General features: G+C 36.9%; 1 protein-coding gene across 5 annotated transcripts in view; it reads left to right on the top strand.

The window, feature by feature from the left end:
* The window catches only part of DPYD (dihydropyrimidine dehydrogenase), a 375517-nt gene that overhangs the window by 8225 nt on the left and 350207 nt on the right, over window positions 1–17085 (top strand). For 4 of the 5 annotated variants that reach the window (XM_026057684.1, XM_026057685.1, XM_026057687.1 and 1 more), the window contains exons 1-3: window positions 9818–9977; window positions 10400–10437; window positions 10838–10902. In XM_026057684.1, coding sequence (XP_025913469.1) covers window positions 9889–9977; window positions 10400–10437; window positions 10838–10902 — 192 coding nt within the window. In that variant the 5' untranslated portion in view covers window positions 9818–9888. Of the gene's footprint in view, window positions 1–6404; window positions 6516–9817; window positions 9978–10399; window positions 10438–10837; window positions 10903–17085 lie in introns of those variants that run through there. The other variant, XM_026057686.1, reaches the window with a different exon arrangement.

The raw sequence follows: 17085 nt of genomic DNA on the forward strand, positions 1-17085 counted from the left end.
TCTCTGGCCTTCATCAGTCTCAACTAAATCAGGTCTGACTGCTGTGAAAGCCCATATTCCTCTCTCCTGTTTGTAATTTTTGGATGAATTCCTATGATAGAGTATCAGCCAGCTTATATAAATTGTTTGTAAAGATTTCCTCATCAGTTTAGACCTTCAGTAAGGAACTATGCATGTGACACAGGTATCATTTTATGAAATACTCTATCATATATAGTAGCATGATGGAGAAATATGAAACATTTTTCCATAGTCTTCGATTAATGAAAAAGAACATGGACCTTGCTTCTGGAAGAGGTGACACCACAGCTACTTATTTTTTTTGAAATCTTGATTATCGTCTCATCTTACAATTTCTCAAGGGAATTTTTATTTTGCTCATTTGGTAGCAAAACTTCTGCTTATAGTTGTTAGGGATTTGATGTGGGAGATGAAATGTTCTGCGTAGCTGTTGGTGCCTCATTCAGCTTTTTGAGTGCAGTGGTAGGAGTGAAAGGTAAAATGTGAACAAAGAAATTCAAAATGAGATATTCATAGAAAGAGTTTATCCCTTAATAGTCCTTTTTTCTTAACTGAAACTATTTTTTAAGCAATACTCATTACTCTGGGTCATCAAATCTTCCTAAAATTAATACTCTAATTTGAATTCTTTGGTCTTTGACTGACTAATACTTCATAATAAAATTAGTTTCCTGTTCAGATATGCTAGCAAATATCAGGGGAAAAACCCCAGGTATTTGTTTCTCTCAGTGAATCAACACTTACATAGCTCTGAAATTAATTGTTTAGTATGCTCATTACTCTTAGAAAAAATAACTATGTTCTCATTATGTTCACTTGGTGAACATATGTACCTTGCAGTATATTTAATGTTACTTGCTGTGAGGGAGATTACAACTCTTTTTTAAGGAAATTGGGTAGATTAATGGAATGGGGTGGGTTAAATTGCTCTCCACATGCATTCCCTTGCATGCCTAGCCTACTTCTGAAACTTAATTTTTATACGTACATACATACATATATATAAAAACAAATAAAAAGCAGTTTAGCTAAGAATGCTCTGTGAACCAATCAGAGTAAAGCAGGATATAGTCTGTGTACTGTAGGGGCTGAGCTAGGTAAGGGTGCTATACGCTCAAACAGGATAACACATGGGACCACATTTTATGCCCCTAATAGTAATCCATGTGGGACCAGTTGCATTTTCAGCAACTTCATTGCAGCTGTATGCACTTTGATTTGTGTTGAACTTTAGCAGGGGTTTAGGGGCTGTTAATAAGAAACTTCCTCTCAAAAGCTAGGAAAATGCTGGAAGAAGAAATTGCTACTTTTTCTTATCAAGAAGCACGTACAGTTCCAATATTGCAACATTTGGTGGAGCCTGAAGAAGGTTTCTCTAATTCCAGGGTCTTCATTTCAGCAGTTCTTGGTCTACCCTTGAACTACCAATAGTAAGCAAAGGTGAGAACTGCTAAGGACTGAATACTTCTGGCGCAAGCCATTGGTTTCAGCAGGAGTTCTTCCTGAAGCAGGGTTTAATCTTAAATATGAATTATTAACCAATTTTTTTCTTTTGAATGGGAGCTAAGGTCCAAGTAACCAGGACACTGCTGAAGTTGTTACTTTGAAAAAATTTTGAAGACTTTTCAGAGCCTAGCACTTTGAAGAAAAGCTTTCAAAATTGAGAGCAATTCTGTATATTTTACAAAGACCATGCTAGCCTGGCAAGACTTATTCTAAGAGGTACTTGAAAGTACTACAGTCCCATCTAAGATGTAAATTGTACTTTTATTTTTATTTTTCTTAACACCATTCTCTGTATTTGGCCCCTTGAGCAGGCTAAAAATATGAGTTATGGGTTTTGGAAATTAAAGAGCCTTGTTTGATGTATCTTTATCATTGAAGTGTCAACATGAAAGAAACATAAAGGACAGTGAAGCTTAGTGGTGTAAGGAAAAATATATGCCTCAGAAGCAGAAGTGGTGTCATTTTATAAAAGACTGGAACCTATTATGAAAGTAAGAGGGGGAAAAAAAGAAAGCAATATTATGGTAATTACCAGCATCTCTTCCTACGACAGTATAAAAGGGAGATTTTGCCTATGGCTATACATAAGGTGTTTGCTTGTGGCAGATCTCGGTGTGTCTTCCCCAGCTGAGAAATTCGGACTTAAACAAGAGCATCTCATATTACCCATGAACTTGTCTGCTTAAACAGGGTCTACTCTTGAGCTCATCCATCCCTGCCCTTTTGTTTGGAGCATTTTTCCTGTTCCTCAGATGTGAAGTTTTGTGATAGAGCAGGAAAACATTGCCTGTTTTCTCTTACTGTTTTTATCCCACTCGAGACAAATCTCCTGCCTGCCCCTCACTGGTAATACAATGTTCCTAATAAACATAATGCTTTCATAGCTTTATATTTTATTTTGCTGAATATGCATTTAATTAAAAATCAAATGTAATGGCAATCACTTCTTATGATTTCAGCTAAAAGGATGATTTTATGAGATGAGAATAAAATGGGTGTGACACTTTAAAAGAAATTAATGGAGTTCCCAACACCAGAAGCTTATGTTGAGTTACCACAGTGCATGCGTAAAACTTTTATTTCAAACTGCCTGAAAACACTACATCACGAACAAGACTCCCAGCTGCAGAACATGTCCTGCCCAGAAGGACTGCCTTTAAATCACTTACCATTCTGTATAACTATTAAATCAAATTCTTGATAAATTGCTCACTGTAATATAACATGCTGTTTTAACTGTTTTTACAGTCTTTTCACTAATAGATGATAGTGAAGATTAGCCCCACTAATTTTTGTATGTATACTTCTTAATCATAGCATTTAAAGGGGAAGCTGTACAATGAATATCTAATGAATAGCTTAAGGCAAGTTTATTCTCAAAAGTTATGTTACTGTGCTGGCACAGATCAATATAACCATTTGTCACAATTGTGAACATTTAAAAACTATAGTCATCATTTACGCATGTCACTCATTTCCAGTGTACATTAGATGTGAGTAGGTTATAATATTTTAGGATATTTGCAACCTAAATCAATATATATTATTCATAATAAATATATTCCATTCTAGAAAAGAATGTATTAGGAATGAAACCATTATTAAATATTTTTAAGATTATCTTTGTCTTGTAAAGGAATGACTTTGCATAGGATGTAAAAGAAATCGTTGTCATGGATTATTGTTAAAGGAATTCTTTAAAGAATTGGTTTCTAAGGGAGTCATATGCAATATAGATTGAGTTTTATACTGTAGAGATAGACCATTTGGCTTCCTGCCCAAAGCGAAGTTTTCAATTTAATCAATCCATGGCAATAATTAAAGAACGTATAATACTTTGGTGGTGCCCATAATAATTGCTGTGCAGAGCTGTAAGTTTAGCTCTACTATGCATGTTGTGCAGCTGTGACAAAAATGTGTGTACACAACACAGGCTGAATTTGCTTTGATATTTGCTCATGTTAATCACATATTACTATATGGTGTTTCTATGTACTTACTCATAGTCTTGTTTCTTTCCCCATCAAAATGGTACCTAAATAGATTTTTGCAAAAATAGAGTATTATATTTTGATTTGCAACCACAAGATATATGGAATTATCCCTACTTTGTTTTTACTGTAACAGATATGACTATGTAAACACTAAACATATAATTCATAGGTTCTCCATTACTATTCAAATAGCATGTTAATGCGAAATTCCAACTTCACAATATTCTAGACTAGAATGGGATGTATTATGTCCCCCCTCCCCCCCATTGGGGAGCTTGGGTATTGCCCTTTCAACATCTAGAGAGATCAAACAGCAGTTTATGTAGCCAAATAAGTGTGGGATCTGTACACCCAGATCGCAGTAGCACAAATAATTATCCTCAGCAGTCAGCTGTCCCCAGGTCGGATGACCTGTGTGTTTGCGAGGGATCAGGGATCTCAGGATTCCTTTCTTGTAAATCCAAGGTTGCTTATTTTTGTTTAGCTGGAGGCATATAATAACTGTTGGTTGCAACAGGCCCACCAGAACTTTCTTCCCAGTAATTTTCTGCTTATTGGCTGACCTATCTGAATTTGTTAGACTTATTAAATGTCTGACTAACCATAAGCTGCAGAAAACTAACCAGGGGACCAAAATGAATAGGAAGAAAGCCCCCTTACTAATTTTCCTTTCTGACATTTGAACAGATCCAAAAGTATTTATATTACTTTCCCATTTATGCATTTAACTTCAAGATTTTTAAATGCCAGAAATTGCTCTAGCTAGAAGAGCCACCAAGGTCAGCCATCAAAGATTTAGGCATAGGCAGCATTATTTAGGTGGTAGTAACATCATCAATTTTTTAATTGTGTGAGAGATTCACTGTGTTCTATGCCAGCTTTTATTTCAGATTTAATTCTAGGACATACTGCACTGTATAGTCCTTTTGGATTTCTGCAACTGTTGCGTTTGGAGCCATCCTACTAGTGCAGAATTCCAACAGGAGTAAACATATGGGGATTCTTCCGTTGTTGGTTTACCCCACCATTTGTTCCAAGTTTTAAACCAACTGGTGCTGTACCCAGTGGAGTACATCTGTTACAGTTTATTACTAGAAATTTGCAATTCATTTCAGAGCTTACTAAAATAATTATAATATTCACGGCCAAGAGTACTGTGTTAAGCAATTATGAAAGATGGGCAAAATTTTACTAAAGTGCTGTGTGATTCAGGAGCTAATGTCCGATTTGCACAAGCATTTTGGGCACTCAGCAGCCTGTCAACAGCAAGTGAGGTGTGTTCTGACAAGTGAGCTTGATCAGCTTGAGAAATTAAGGTAGTAACTGAGATGCTGTAAGTGACATCCCTTATGTGAGTGACCCTGCTCTGTTTTAATTAAGAATGAAACAAATTAGCATAAACCACCACTGAATGCAGTTGGTTGCCACATCTTGCTTGCGGTACTCAGCTGAGGAGCATCCAAAATGGAATAGGGCTTTTACTGTTGGAGTTGTAGGGGCACATCTGATTGCACCCTCTGGCCCATAATGAAGGTCAGTAGTGTGAAGGCTGTTAAACGATCTGTGTCTGTTTGAATATTGTACTCTGTGTTTTTGTCTCTTTGCTTCAGACAAGATGGAAATTACTATATTGGATTGTGTGTGGTGTGTTTTTATTTTTTATTTGCAGGTAGAATTTTCAAGTAGGTGAGATTTCTCTCGTGCTTTGGGGGAGGAATAAATTGCTGATTAGTCTTGAGTAAGCATTAAATAGTTAATTAGCACACGAACCCTTTGCATTAAAAAAAGTCTTCATAAGAGTCCCCACAAAAAAAATCTTTGTACATACAGTGGAGTGCTTGATCATTATCACCCCCCTGAGCAGACTTTTAAAATAAGGAAACATCCTGACATATTCATAACCCCGTCATATTCATAATTTTCGGTCTCTGTATCTCTGTAAGTCAGTCTCACACATCTTTGATATACGTAGTAACAGTATAAACACACCCCATTCATGACAGTGGAGAAGTATGGTGCTAAAGTCAAGATTTTTAAAGGAAAACTTTCAAAACCAATTCCAGGAGCTACAATTAACAATATTGCTGTTTTAGGTCTCTAGCAGAGACCTGAATCTGGATCTGGCAGTTGCGCAGTGTTCACACGGACCCCCTGACTTAAATGGGGYCAATTTTGGTACTAGAAACCTGTCACTTGATTCCTTTGAAGAAGAACTTGTGTTCCCAAAGGCCTAATTTTTCCACATTATACTGGTCTAATGACAGATATTACAAACTTCATCTTGCCTGTGTCTTCAGCCTGTCACTGTCAGTTAAAAGTATTGCTATATTCCAAACGTCGTTTGTGTCCTTGCAAATAAAAGTATGGTAAGAGAAATCAAATTACTTCACAGTGAAGTTAACTTGCTGGTTCACTAGGTGTAGAAACATGCCCCTGTGAAGGGAAAGTTGGAATTTATACTGAAATAATTAAACAGCCATACCTAACCTTGCTGTTTTAAAATCTTTTTGTTTCTTTGCTTTACTTTACAAGTTTTATTTGGAGCAATATAATGAAATAGAATCACATGTTTTCATATACTGTATGTAATAAATGTCCGGGAATGGAAACCATTATCATGGAGACAACACTGGCCACTAGTTGTAACAATGTTTTCTAGCAGTCCTAGAAGTGCCTTTAAATATTCAAAATCTAAATGGTATGCATAATACAAATCTGAACAAATTCGTATGAATTTAGTCTATAGTACTGAGTCATCTATTTTATTTTTGCTTAGTACTGTAAATAAGTGAGAGAGAGGTGTGATGGTTTAAGAAGCTTTGAACTTACTATTTTTTGGAACTCTTTATTTATATTTTAATATTCTCTCTTCTCTTTCTGCAGAACATTCTGGCTTTAAATCCCCGAACGCAGACTCATGCAACCCTCCATTCAACTGCAGCAAAGAAACAAGTCAAGAAGCAATGGAAGAGGAATTCTGATAAAAGCTGTTCAGTAAGTACACATTTACTATTGCATCTGGAACATGCAATAAATCATTAAGGTTGAAATCTCAATTGTATAAGATATTTAGATTTGAGTTTCCTGTGTTGTTCAGTAGCTAAATTTGGCTCATAGTTCTGTTGCTGTGGATATAAAAGTACTTTGTACCTTGTCATCAGTGACTTACACTTCTTCAGAACCTGTACATGCCATACCTTCTACCTTTTGGTGATTTGGTAGGTCTTTTATGCAACAGTTTCCCTTTTGTTATAGAGGCTGATCAGTATTAAGCATCATAGCCAGCTCGCCACCTTTGCCAAGGCTCGCGGAGCCAGCCGTCCTTGCTGGGTAGAGGGCATCAGCTACCTCTTCTGTTCCAATTGCTCGTTTTGTTTCTGTTTTCCAAGAGTAACTCTGAGTAACACTTCACTATCCTTCCTGAGACATTTAGAGGTACTATTATTTCGGTACAGAAATAGGGGAACCCACCATACATACATAGCGAGTGCTGAGATTAAAATCTGACTTTGGATTTTAGATCTTATCTGTTGCATTTTTCAGGGAATAGTTTTTTTAGAATAAATATTTTTTATCATAAACTGGCTAAATTTTTCAATATTCCTGCTGTTAGATATCTTCTTTTTCTCTCCAGGTATTTAGGTTCCTGGTCTCAGTGTGATATTTGACTAATCCTACCAGAATTTGTTGTCTCTTTGATCTGCCAGCTGATTAGAAAGCCTGTAGACAGCCTTCTGCTGTCTTCCTACAAATTCTGCTGGATAATCCTCTAAACTCAGAGGACTTTTAGGCAGAGTACTACTTCATCTCTGTAAGCGATTTCCCTCTTGGGTATAATGTTATGGTGTCCTTTCATAGTGTTACCAAAACACTTTCTCCTGCTAAATAGGAAAATAAAGGTTTCATAGTTGACACTGATTTATTATTAAAACCCTCCAAAGTTTCTCAATTTCTCAAAATCAAGGGGATCCAGTTTCTCTTATCTGTGAAGACATAACATACTACCATTATCTGCTGGGAGGAGTGATGCAGGGTATCCTCAGTATTTCAGCCTTACTCTAATATATTTTCCTGTTTTTCAACATTGATTATAAGAATGTCTGTCTTATCAAATCCTAGCCAATATCTCTATTTTCTTATTTTGTTTATTAAATTATATAATGCTGTATTAATTGGAAAGTAGCATAGATGCAAGGCTTCAATTTGTGAACAGAGATGATTCTTTTGGGATGTCTGATAAAGTTATTGCCCACAGCTGTCTGTTCCTGCTGCACAGATAGTTGAGTTGCTCAGCGAGCGGCTCCTGGACATCTGTGGTTTACAGCCTTATGTTTTCAGGCGACCTGAAATCAGTACTGGGCTGTAAACTCATGTGTTTCAGAAACTGTTTGATAGGAAGTGCAGGTATCCATGCAGCAGGGCAGGCAGATACCTATGTGTAATAACCTCATCAGGTATTCCAACATAAATTATCCTGGTTAGCTGAAGCTCAATCTATAGCATATATACACCTATATACTCTACTAGTGGATGTGTTGCACATGTACACACAGTTTTCTAAAGCTGGTAGCCTTTAAGATCACTCTTGGCTATATCTAAGCTGTCCCCCATATCAGCCATTTCCTTGTTTGATTTTCATATTCAATTTATTCATTCATAAAATGTCTACTATTTCAAGATTTTGTTGTTAATCATGAAAGTGCTTGACTGCCTAGAAACTGTCACTCCTCCCGCTTTCTTCCTCTTAGCCCAGTGTACCTCACTGTGTCTCAAAAGCTCTTGGAGCCCCAAAGCCTCAACTACTTGGGCTATGCAAACAGCACTGGTTTCAGGTTCGTCGCTAGATTGTGCATCTTGGCTGAATTTTCATTTGAAAGGAGATTCTGAATGTCATCAAATGTTGCAGGGTGATGCTTTTGCATAGATTTACAACCTATTCAACAGCTTGGTCTCGGAGTTCTGTGTTATTGCATGGAGATCTGTGGAGTTAGGACCTTGCACTGACATAGGTCTTCTCATGTCTTGCGCTGTACACCTTGCAGTTTTAAAGATTAGAGGTAACCAGAATAYGTATATCTGTACATCTGAATATGTACACACCTTGATCACAGGTGGCTTTTACACTGTATGTTGTGAATTATCAGGTAGAAATGTCATGTTACTTAGTGTGCAAGCAATGATGAGAAATGTAAAATGCTAGAAGAAACTGAAGGGACAGTCAATATTTTTAGGCCAGTAATGATTCTAATTTTTAGGACTGTCAAACGTTTTTCTTTACTCAGAAATATGTAATTGATTTTACAGTGCAAGATTTACTACCCAGTTTATTCTTCAGCAGAAAAACTCTACAGAACTGAAAAAATCAAACCTAAACATTTGTCTGGTATCCCATTGCATAAAGGATGCTAGCAGAAAGCAAGAGACTTTTTTTGCATTCTCCAGGTCACCGTTGATAAGTGGTTGCAATAAACAAAGAAAATGATATAATCCTTTCCTAGCCTTCTTAAATCAAGGAAGCTAATTCAGGAAAACATATGTTGAGCATATTTTGGTGTTACGGTCTAAAAAGCCATTGGCAGTAATATTAAGGCCTGTTTATGAACAGGTCAAACTATTTGGAGTCCATGGGAAGTGTACATGTTTGCATTTCCTTACGGTATGAAGCTGGCTTCTAGCTCTAGGTTCTTTTGAAGCTGTACTGATGCCTGTGTAGAATTACTGTTGGAGGGAGKGTGGGAGTATGAAAATACAAAACTAATTAAATTAACAGCCCTCAAAACTCTGAACAAAAGCTGCATCTGCTGAGGCATACACACAGTGACTTTGTAATGTCTAATATACTTCCAGATGGCAGACTTGCATATTTCCTCAGAATAATTACACAAGTGAAATTTTAACTCCTAGCCCTCGCGACACTTGTGGTTGCCCATTAAATGAGTTCTAAAGTAGAAACTAAGTGTCAATACCTTTCCTCAGTGCTGGAAAAGCCTTCTCCTAAGCGAAGGTTCAGTTATGCTTTCAATGAGAATTACTGTTTATTTTCTGTGTTAGCAAGCAGGTTTTGGTGTAAAATCAATTTGTAGCAGTAGATGCAAGATCAGTGAGCTTTCCTCTGGAAATTTTAACTCCAATTTATATTAGGGTATGTAAACTCCTTATTGCTGAGTCATCCTGGGTAACGGGGCTAAAGCTAAGTGTTACTGCTGGGGTGATAACGCCTGAGTCATGCTGACAGCTGGTGTAAACAGATCCACCAGCGTGTGTGGGAAAATAAGGGTTTCTGTCAGTCACGAGAAGTTAAAGATAGCCATCTCGGAGCTTTTCTATACTAATAGTAAATCTTGGAGGAGGCAAAATTTTTGTCGTTATGTCATCTAATTTACAGAGAAAGCCTAAACAAAGGAAGGAACTGTGTGGATACTGTGAGGACTCTGCTCATTTTCAGAGTTTTCCTAGGTAATTCAGAATTTTTAGACATCCGAATTTTTTTTTTTGACATAAAGCTTTCTCATTTTGAATAGTGATTACATCACACACTCTATAATACATATGTGTGTGTGTGTATATATATATATATATATATTTTGTTTTGGTGGCCATCTCTCTATACTTTATATTCTCTATACTATATCTCTCTATACTATATATTTTTTGCTTGCTGACCTTTAAATCACGAACTTTTGGGGCACTCTGTGTGTGTTTGCATTATTCCTGGCATAGTAAAGTGCTTGCCTGTGAGTAGCATTTCTAGGCATTATGGGCCAAGTTCTGCTTTTACTTGCATAGGTGCGGGCTTGTGGCATTACATGGGTTCTGATTCTGTCAGTTTTTTTTATAAATTCACTAGTCATTGGAGAATTTTGGATACTCTATTCCAGCCTTCTTGCTAAAGAAACATTGGAGGTATCTACCAAGGGTGGGTGAGAAGATGATACAAACCAACCTGTGTGTTCAGACTTCCTTCAGTTTCTGCACTTAGAAATAACAGTTGAAGTTGCTCCAGATGGAAGAGTTGGAAGTATTTCAACAAGACAAAGGCAAAGAGGAAATGGGGTTTAAATTGGTTTGTAGTTAATTGCCATAGCCTGTAACAGTATTGATTTTTTTTGCAGTAACAGCATTGTTCTTTGTCCTTACATTTGCTAAGCCTGATCAGCATTGTGCAATACTGGTCTCCCTTCCTTGAACAAAATAATTTTTAAGCTCAGCTCTTTCCTGCAGGGGCATCAATTTTGGGCAAGGTTCTTTAATTGTTCTATAGTTCTTCTCAGCCATTGGCGAGAGAACCAAATTCTTCACCTTGTCTTTTTCTGTAGGACTTTCAGGTGTGACTACCAGGTTGTTCTGTGCTAGTGGTGAAGAGCGAGGCATGCGATTTATTGTAAGGTACAACAGATCATTGTTTTTTAAATTCAGAGAGAAAGGTTTCCTCTCTTAAAACAGTAATAATGAGCATTTGCTAAAGCTTCAAACTGCTTTTCACTTTGATAGCATCTCTTGCTGTAATTGCTGTATATGAACATCTGTAGGAAGGAATTCTTATTGACAAAAAAGTTTGTAATGACCTGTTTTTATATGAATGTCCATATTTGCATACAAAAACCTGTAAGTAAGATGATTCTTTTTCAGCTATAAACAGCTTGTTATTCTTTTAAGTATTGTCATCCAGTCAGATAGATAGAAAAATACCACATGATTTTTGTGCCCCATCATGTAGCATAAGTTCACAAATAACTGATGGGTTGAAGCAGAAGTTGTGCACCTTGCAAGCAAATAAATATGAAACCCAGTTCAATCAAAGTCTGAAATCAGAAAGCTTAGTGAATAAATGCTTTTTCAGTGAATAAATTGACCATTTCTAGAAACATATTGATGAAAGATTATATATTTATAAATAAAAATAATCCCAAATGTAAAATAGAGAACACTCATTAAAGGAAATCAACTCAATTATCTCTATAATCTAAATGTATAGTTTACCTTTGCAAAATATTTATTTTTGTCTTCATTGCATATGAATATGCAAGTTTAGCTCTCTTCTGAATAGATATACAATGGCAGATGTCTCTCTAATCGCTGCTCTATTCAAACATTAATTGGTAGAACATATGTAGAATTCTGCTAGTCTGAATAGGTATAGGATAGCAGCAGTCTTTTTAATCACATCACTATTCAACCACTAATTGGTGTGATGATTAAGGGACATTAGAGGGAGCACTTTGACATCTGATTCTTTGAACTGATGTCTGCTCAGGCTGCACTGTATTCATCTTGGCCAGACTGATTTTTTAAATAAAATGCTCTGATTCCCAAATATGGAAAATATTGCATTAGGATCTGTTGAGGTGATTAGGGAATTTGAGAATGATTCTTTTATTTAACTAGTGATTGACTGTATATGCACAAACTATTCATATGAATAATACATAGGTTACTTTGAGTATCAGAAAGAGCTGAGAAGTAACATCAAGAGAATTTCTTTTTTCTCAGTGTCAATAATTAAATATTAATACAGATTTTAAAATGTACCAGTTTAATCATTTAGCAGTCAAATTCCTACTCATGCATTTTTTAGATTAACTAATTACTGTGCATTATCTTGTATTGATACCATATGCTGGCATTTATAATGATTTTTTACCATTTTGCTGAAATAGTGGCTTACATGTTTATATATGATATCACTTATCACTGCTCTAAGAAATGCATATGATAGTACTTGAATTTTCTATTTTATTTTTGTTTGAATGTCTCAATAGCTACTAACTTGCAGGACTGCTACAGATTAGTGCTTTTATAGATATTTTCTGTATATCAAATTGCAAGTATTAGCTAATGCAAGCTGTTCCGAGCCTTCTTTAGTCATCTGCAAAAGGTTCTTTCTTTGTGGCTCTCCCTGAGTGCTGTGCAAAGCCACCTCTGACCTCTTAATTTCCTCTGTCAGTATTCAGGTTTGATGTTGGATGACTCCCATTCTTACAGAGCAGAGCTCAGCACAGATTTTTACTTCCGGCTGTATTTATCTTCCCCACTTTCCAAACTGATGTSGCTCAAACCTGCAATTTTTTGGTTTTGCATATACATACAAGCCAATATGCAAAATGCTCATCTCTCGCAAATGCCACATTCCAGATAAGTCTGATCAACTCATTCTCCTTTATTAAAGCTGACCAGATCAGAGGATACAGACAGAACCAGAAGCAATCTTCCTTCTTAACTTTCAGTTTCTTTGGTGTACCTGCTTAGACCTGCTTAGTTTTGTACTCTTGTAGATGTGGATTTCTATAAATGCACTTTCCTGTAGTTACTGGCTGGAGATAAAGGTGTCACCTTCTTGAGTTGCTGGATTGGAAAATAAAATAAATACAGTCAAGAAGGGTGGATGCCGCTTCTTTTCCCCCAGCTCCTCTTCTCTCCTAGTTCTTTTTCCTTCCCCTTTCCTCCCCTTCCCCTCTGGACTTGCTTTTCATATAGGAAAAGCCCCATCTTCCTTCTCTTTAGAAGTCTGTTAAAAATGATCACAAGCCTCAGGCTGAACATTTGAACATTGTGTCTTGGAGAATCTTGGCCCTTGTTAGCCTGCTAGTAATTACTCACTTTAGATTTATTTATGTTGTCTAAGTCCTGGAAGACATCTGCTCACAAGAACCGAAAGGAACTGTGAGGCCAATTTTAGTCTGAAGGAAGCAGTAGCTTGCTGAATGCCCTGTTTGAAGCAGGGCTGGTAGTACTATCAACTATGGAGTTGCATTGCAGTGGTCATTACAAGACCCTGTTTGTAGTTTGTCTGCAACTTCACCATGTATTTGGGCTAAAACTTTTCAAGTACCAGTCCAGTAATTTTTTTATTCATGTCGAAAATTACTCTAATATGATTCAAGTGTGCATGAGCAAGGCTAGCAGAAAAGCTTGGTTTTGACCTTTTAACCAATTATGACAGCGTTATATTTGAAAAACTCTAGCATCCATATGCTTTGAAGCAAAGACTTGTAACAGGCTGGGGATGAAAAAAGTGTGCTGTTGCAGTAGAACTGTCCAGAAGCATTGAAAGCCTTTAAAAATTACAGTTTGTACATGGTCAGCATGTGGGTTTTTTTGTTTTTTGTTAGGTATTGGCAGATGAATTCCCTTAAGACTCCAGTTATGCTGTGGACCTGCTGTAGTTAGGAGGAGAGACTGGGTCCATTGTGCTGAAAATACTTGGGTTAGTGCTTGTCACTGGAAACTGTCTCCTGGACATGCTCAGTGTGGTTAATGGAAAAAATTCCCACATCCATTAGAGAAGTATTTACACAGTGATGGACACTGCAAGTACTTTTGTTTAGGATTGTCACTCTTGAAAATGTAATGCAATGTGGTTTGCTGACCAAAGTCACATCAGTGTGTCACTTCCTCAGACATAACACTGAGGAAATAAGCTGATTTTTGCTGTTAATGAAACAGTTCATGTGGCAGGAGAAAGTACAAAAAACATGTTTTTTAGCTATCTATACATATAAATGTAAGCTAAATTCAAATAGGTTCATTCTCTCTCTCTCATGCACTCACTTGCATGCTCTTGCTCTCTCGTATTAAAAATAATAAAAAAAAAAAAAATCAGAATACTTAACTGGCTTTCAAAGCTGGAGGCAAGCCCTTAGTTCATAACCCTTAATTTGTCAAGTCTCCTGACAAATTTCTACCCATTTTATCCCACCAGGAGCTTCCTAAAATCCATAAACCTGATGTTTCAGCAAGATGCCTGCTTTACCACTTCTGCTAAGGCTTATTGACTGCTACTGTATACTGGCTAACAGTTGTTACTCAGGCATAGACCATATCTTTTTGACAACACTTTTGGATGCTTCTATAAAGCCTCTGTAATTCTTGGAGTAGTTTCATTGCTCTTTGCCATTTTGCTGCATCAAATCTGTCATAGATCTTAAATCACAAATGGAGCATTGTTGCAAATGCAGTGGTTTGTTCTTTCAGACCCACTGCTGACTTATCAAGAATTGCTAATGAGGCAAAATTGGCTTCCAACATTTTGTCCATTATGGAGATCAATTTGGACAAACCCAAGGTTTAGTTATATAAACATGCAATATGACAGAGTTTCACTAAACCTTTCACTTAAATCTTCTTTTTGTGGATTTTGAAGCACAGATGTCAGCTACTGTACTCCATATAATATTGAAAAATAAATTATGAAACAAACCATAAAAATCTTGTTCTCTGACAGTATTTCCTGTGAGAAAACCAGCCTGTTGAATGTGGAGCTTAGTGCATTTTCACTGTTTTTCAGTCTCCATGTAATACAAGGTAACTGTTTTTGGATATCCTGTAGCAAAGTCAACTATCATAGCCATGGGTTTTCCTGCTCCACCTCCCTCTACCTTTGATTCTACACTAGGGATGGATTAATTTTGCATGCATTGTGACTGTGGCCTTCGTTAACAGGGTATAGGTTAGAAGGTTGTACAGAGACCTCTCTATCTTATCAGTCTCTGACCAAAATTTGAAATTTGGTAGGAATCTGGGGGCTATTCATTAGGTGGTCTTGGCTGTAAGTATTAAGTGGGAAGGTATCATGAGCCAGACTTTGTTTGTTTTTCTTCTTGTCCTGTGGTTCTCCACTCAGAGACCATCTTTCTTCTTAAGGGGTCTGCAGAGACTTCTGTTCTCTCTGCAGTCTTGTTCTTCAGGATTCCCAGGTTCTTCATATTTCGTAATTTTTGTGAATGAAGTTGGAGGACTTGTCTAGTTCTTTCCAGATTTATTTCCCAGTGGCCCAGCTCAGTGAAAAGAGCAGATTCCTCAGTTTCTTCTCACTTAGCTAGGACACTGGCCGCTTTTGCTTTTCTTGAATCATTCTTCTCTGCTTTTTCCCTGTCCCTACCACAGGAGCTGTCAGTCAGTGTTTTGGGTGAGCCATTGCCCAGCTGTGTGTCTGTATGCAACTACCAGCATTCCCACCTTGAGAGACTTTATTCTTCCTCCTAGCTATGAAGTTTTTGACTGCTAATGTCTCCAAAATGAGGTTGCATACATTTTCACTGGGGATTATGTTACCCTTCTGAGTAAATCTTTGTTTATAATTTATCCTTGTTTTATTGATGTGCTTTAAACCATCTTGAAGGAGATTCGATTAGAAATATTTCTTGAGAGTTCTTTCTGACTAGCACTGGTTCTTCAAGCAAGGATAACCCTACCACCACCAAGTGTTCAGATGCATTTCTGGAACAGTCTGAAGCAAGGCTTTTGAGGTTTATTTAGGGTCACATGTAAATTTTGGGGGGATCTGATTTTCTTTAATATTTGGCTTAAGGGAAGAGGAGTGAATTTTAACCCCTTTAATTTGCTTATTCCCTCTTTCTTCACAGACATGTCCCCAGAACTGTTTGCTTATATGCCTTCTCTTCCTGGGGCTTTCCATTCAAGCAGATTTTATCTCCTTATTCCTTAGGTACGGCTTTCCTGTGGGCTGATACTTATCTTGGCCCATTTTTGCTGCATTTTTATCACAGCCTGTACAGTCTCTCAGGTGGGAGAACAGTTAACTGCTCTCTTGCTTACAATACTCATTGCTCTTTTGCTTACAATATTCAATGCTCTTTTGTTTACAATAGTCTCATTTCAGGAGTGACTTGAAACTTTCATAATGATGCCTTTGCAGTTTTATAAACTGATATATTGTTTGAATATAAAATATTGAAAATATGATTTATTAAGTAAACTGGTATCAGAAGTAATGTTTTGGGGCTTATTCAGTCTTTCAAAATTACATTATTTTAAAAGATGTTAGGTACTCAATAGAAGAACCTTCCTTATAGTTTGTGTGTGCGCTTCATGCTCATGAAGTAGGAACTGGTTGTCCAATTCCTGGAGCTGAGGCGTTGCCACGTGGAGGCACGTTCCGTCTTAGTCTTTCTGGCTGTGTTCCTGTTCCATCAGTGCCAGCTGTCCTCAGAAGTTTACATCTACAGCTTTTTTGCAGTCACTTCTTCCATCTGCAGCCAGTCCTGTTTTGTCAGCCAGTATCTGCCACAATCACTTGGCAAAATGTTCCATTCTCATCTAAGACTGAAAACACGACAGCAGCTGACTTGCTTAATTGTTAGCTAAAGTGGAAGAGAATTTCTTCAGTAGAACTAAGGATCCTACTGCATGCGTTTCATTTAAAATACTCCAAATTGTAATTCATGTCTTTTACATCTTTCTTTAAAAAATAATTTGAAGATTGCTTGCACCCATACGACATGAGAGGAACAGTACTAACATTGCTAAGTCGAGTGCTCAGAAATTAACAGGCAGCCAAATGGCTGGATAGGATACGGAAGGATATGCACTGCTCAGGAAAGACAGAAATAAAGGTAAAGCATTTTATGTTAGTAATGTAACAGACTTTTTTTTTTTTTTAAAAAGGCAAGAGTAAAAACTGAACCTTTATGAATCAAAATCACTTTAGAGATGGGTAATAAACTAGTTTCTAGTGTGCTGGGAATATGCTATAGAGTCTGCACACCCCAGGATTAGATTTGGCTATGGCTGTAAATAGAAATCAGTCTAATCATAGAATCATAAA

The sequence above is a fragment of the Apteryx rowi genome, unplaced genomic scaffold (genome assembly GCF_003343035.1).
Source record: "Apteryx rowi isolate R43461 unplaced genomic scaffold, aptRow1 scaffold_14, whole genome shotgun sequence".
Taxonomy (NCBI): domain Eukaryota; kingdom Metazoa; phylum Chordata; class Aves; order Apterygiformes; family Apterygidae; genus Apteryx; species Apteryx rowi.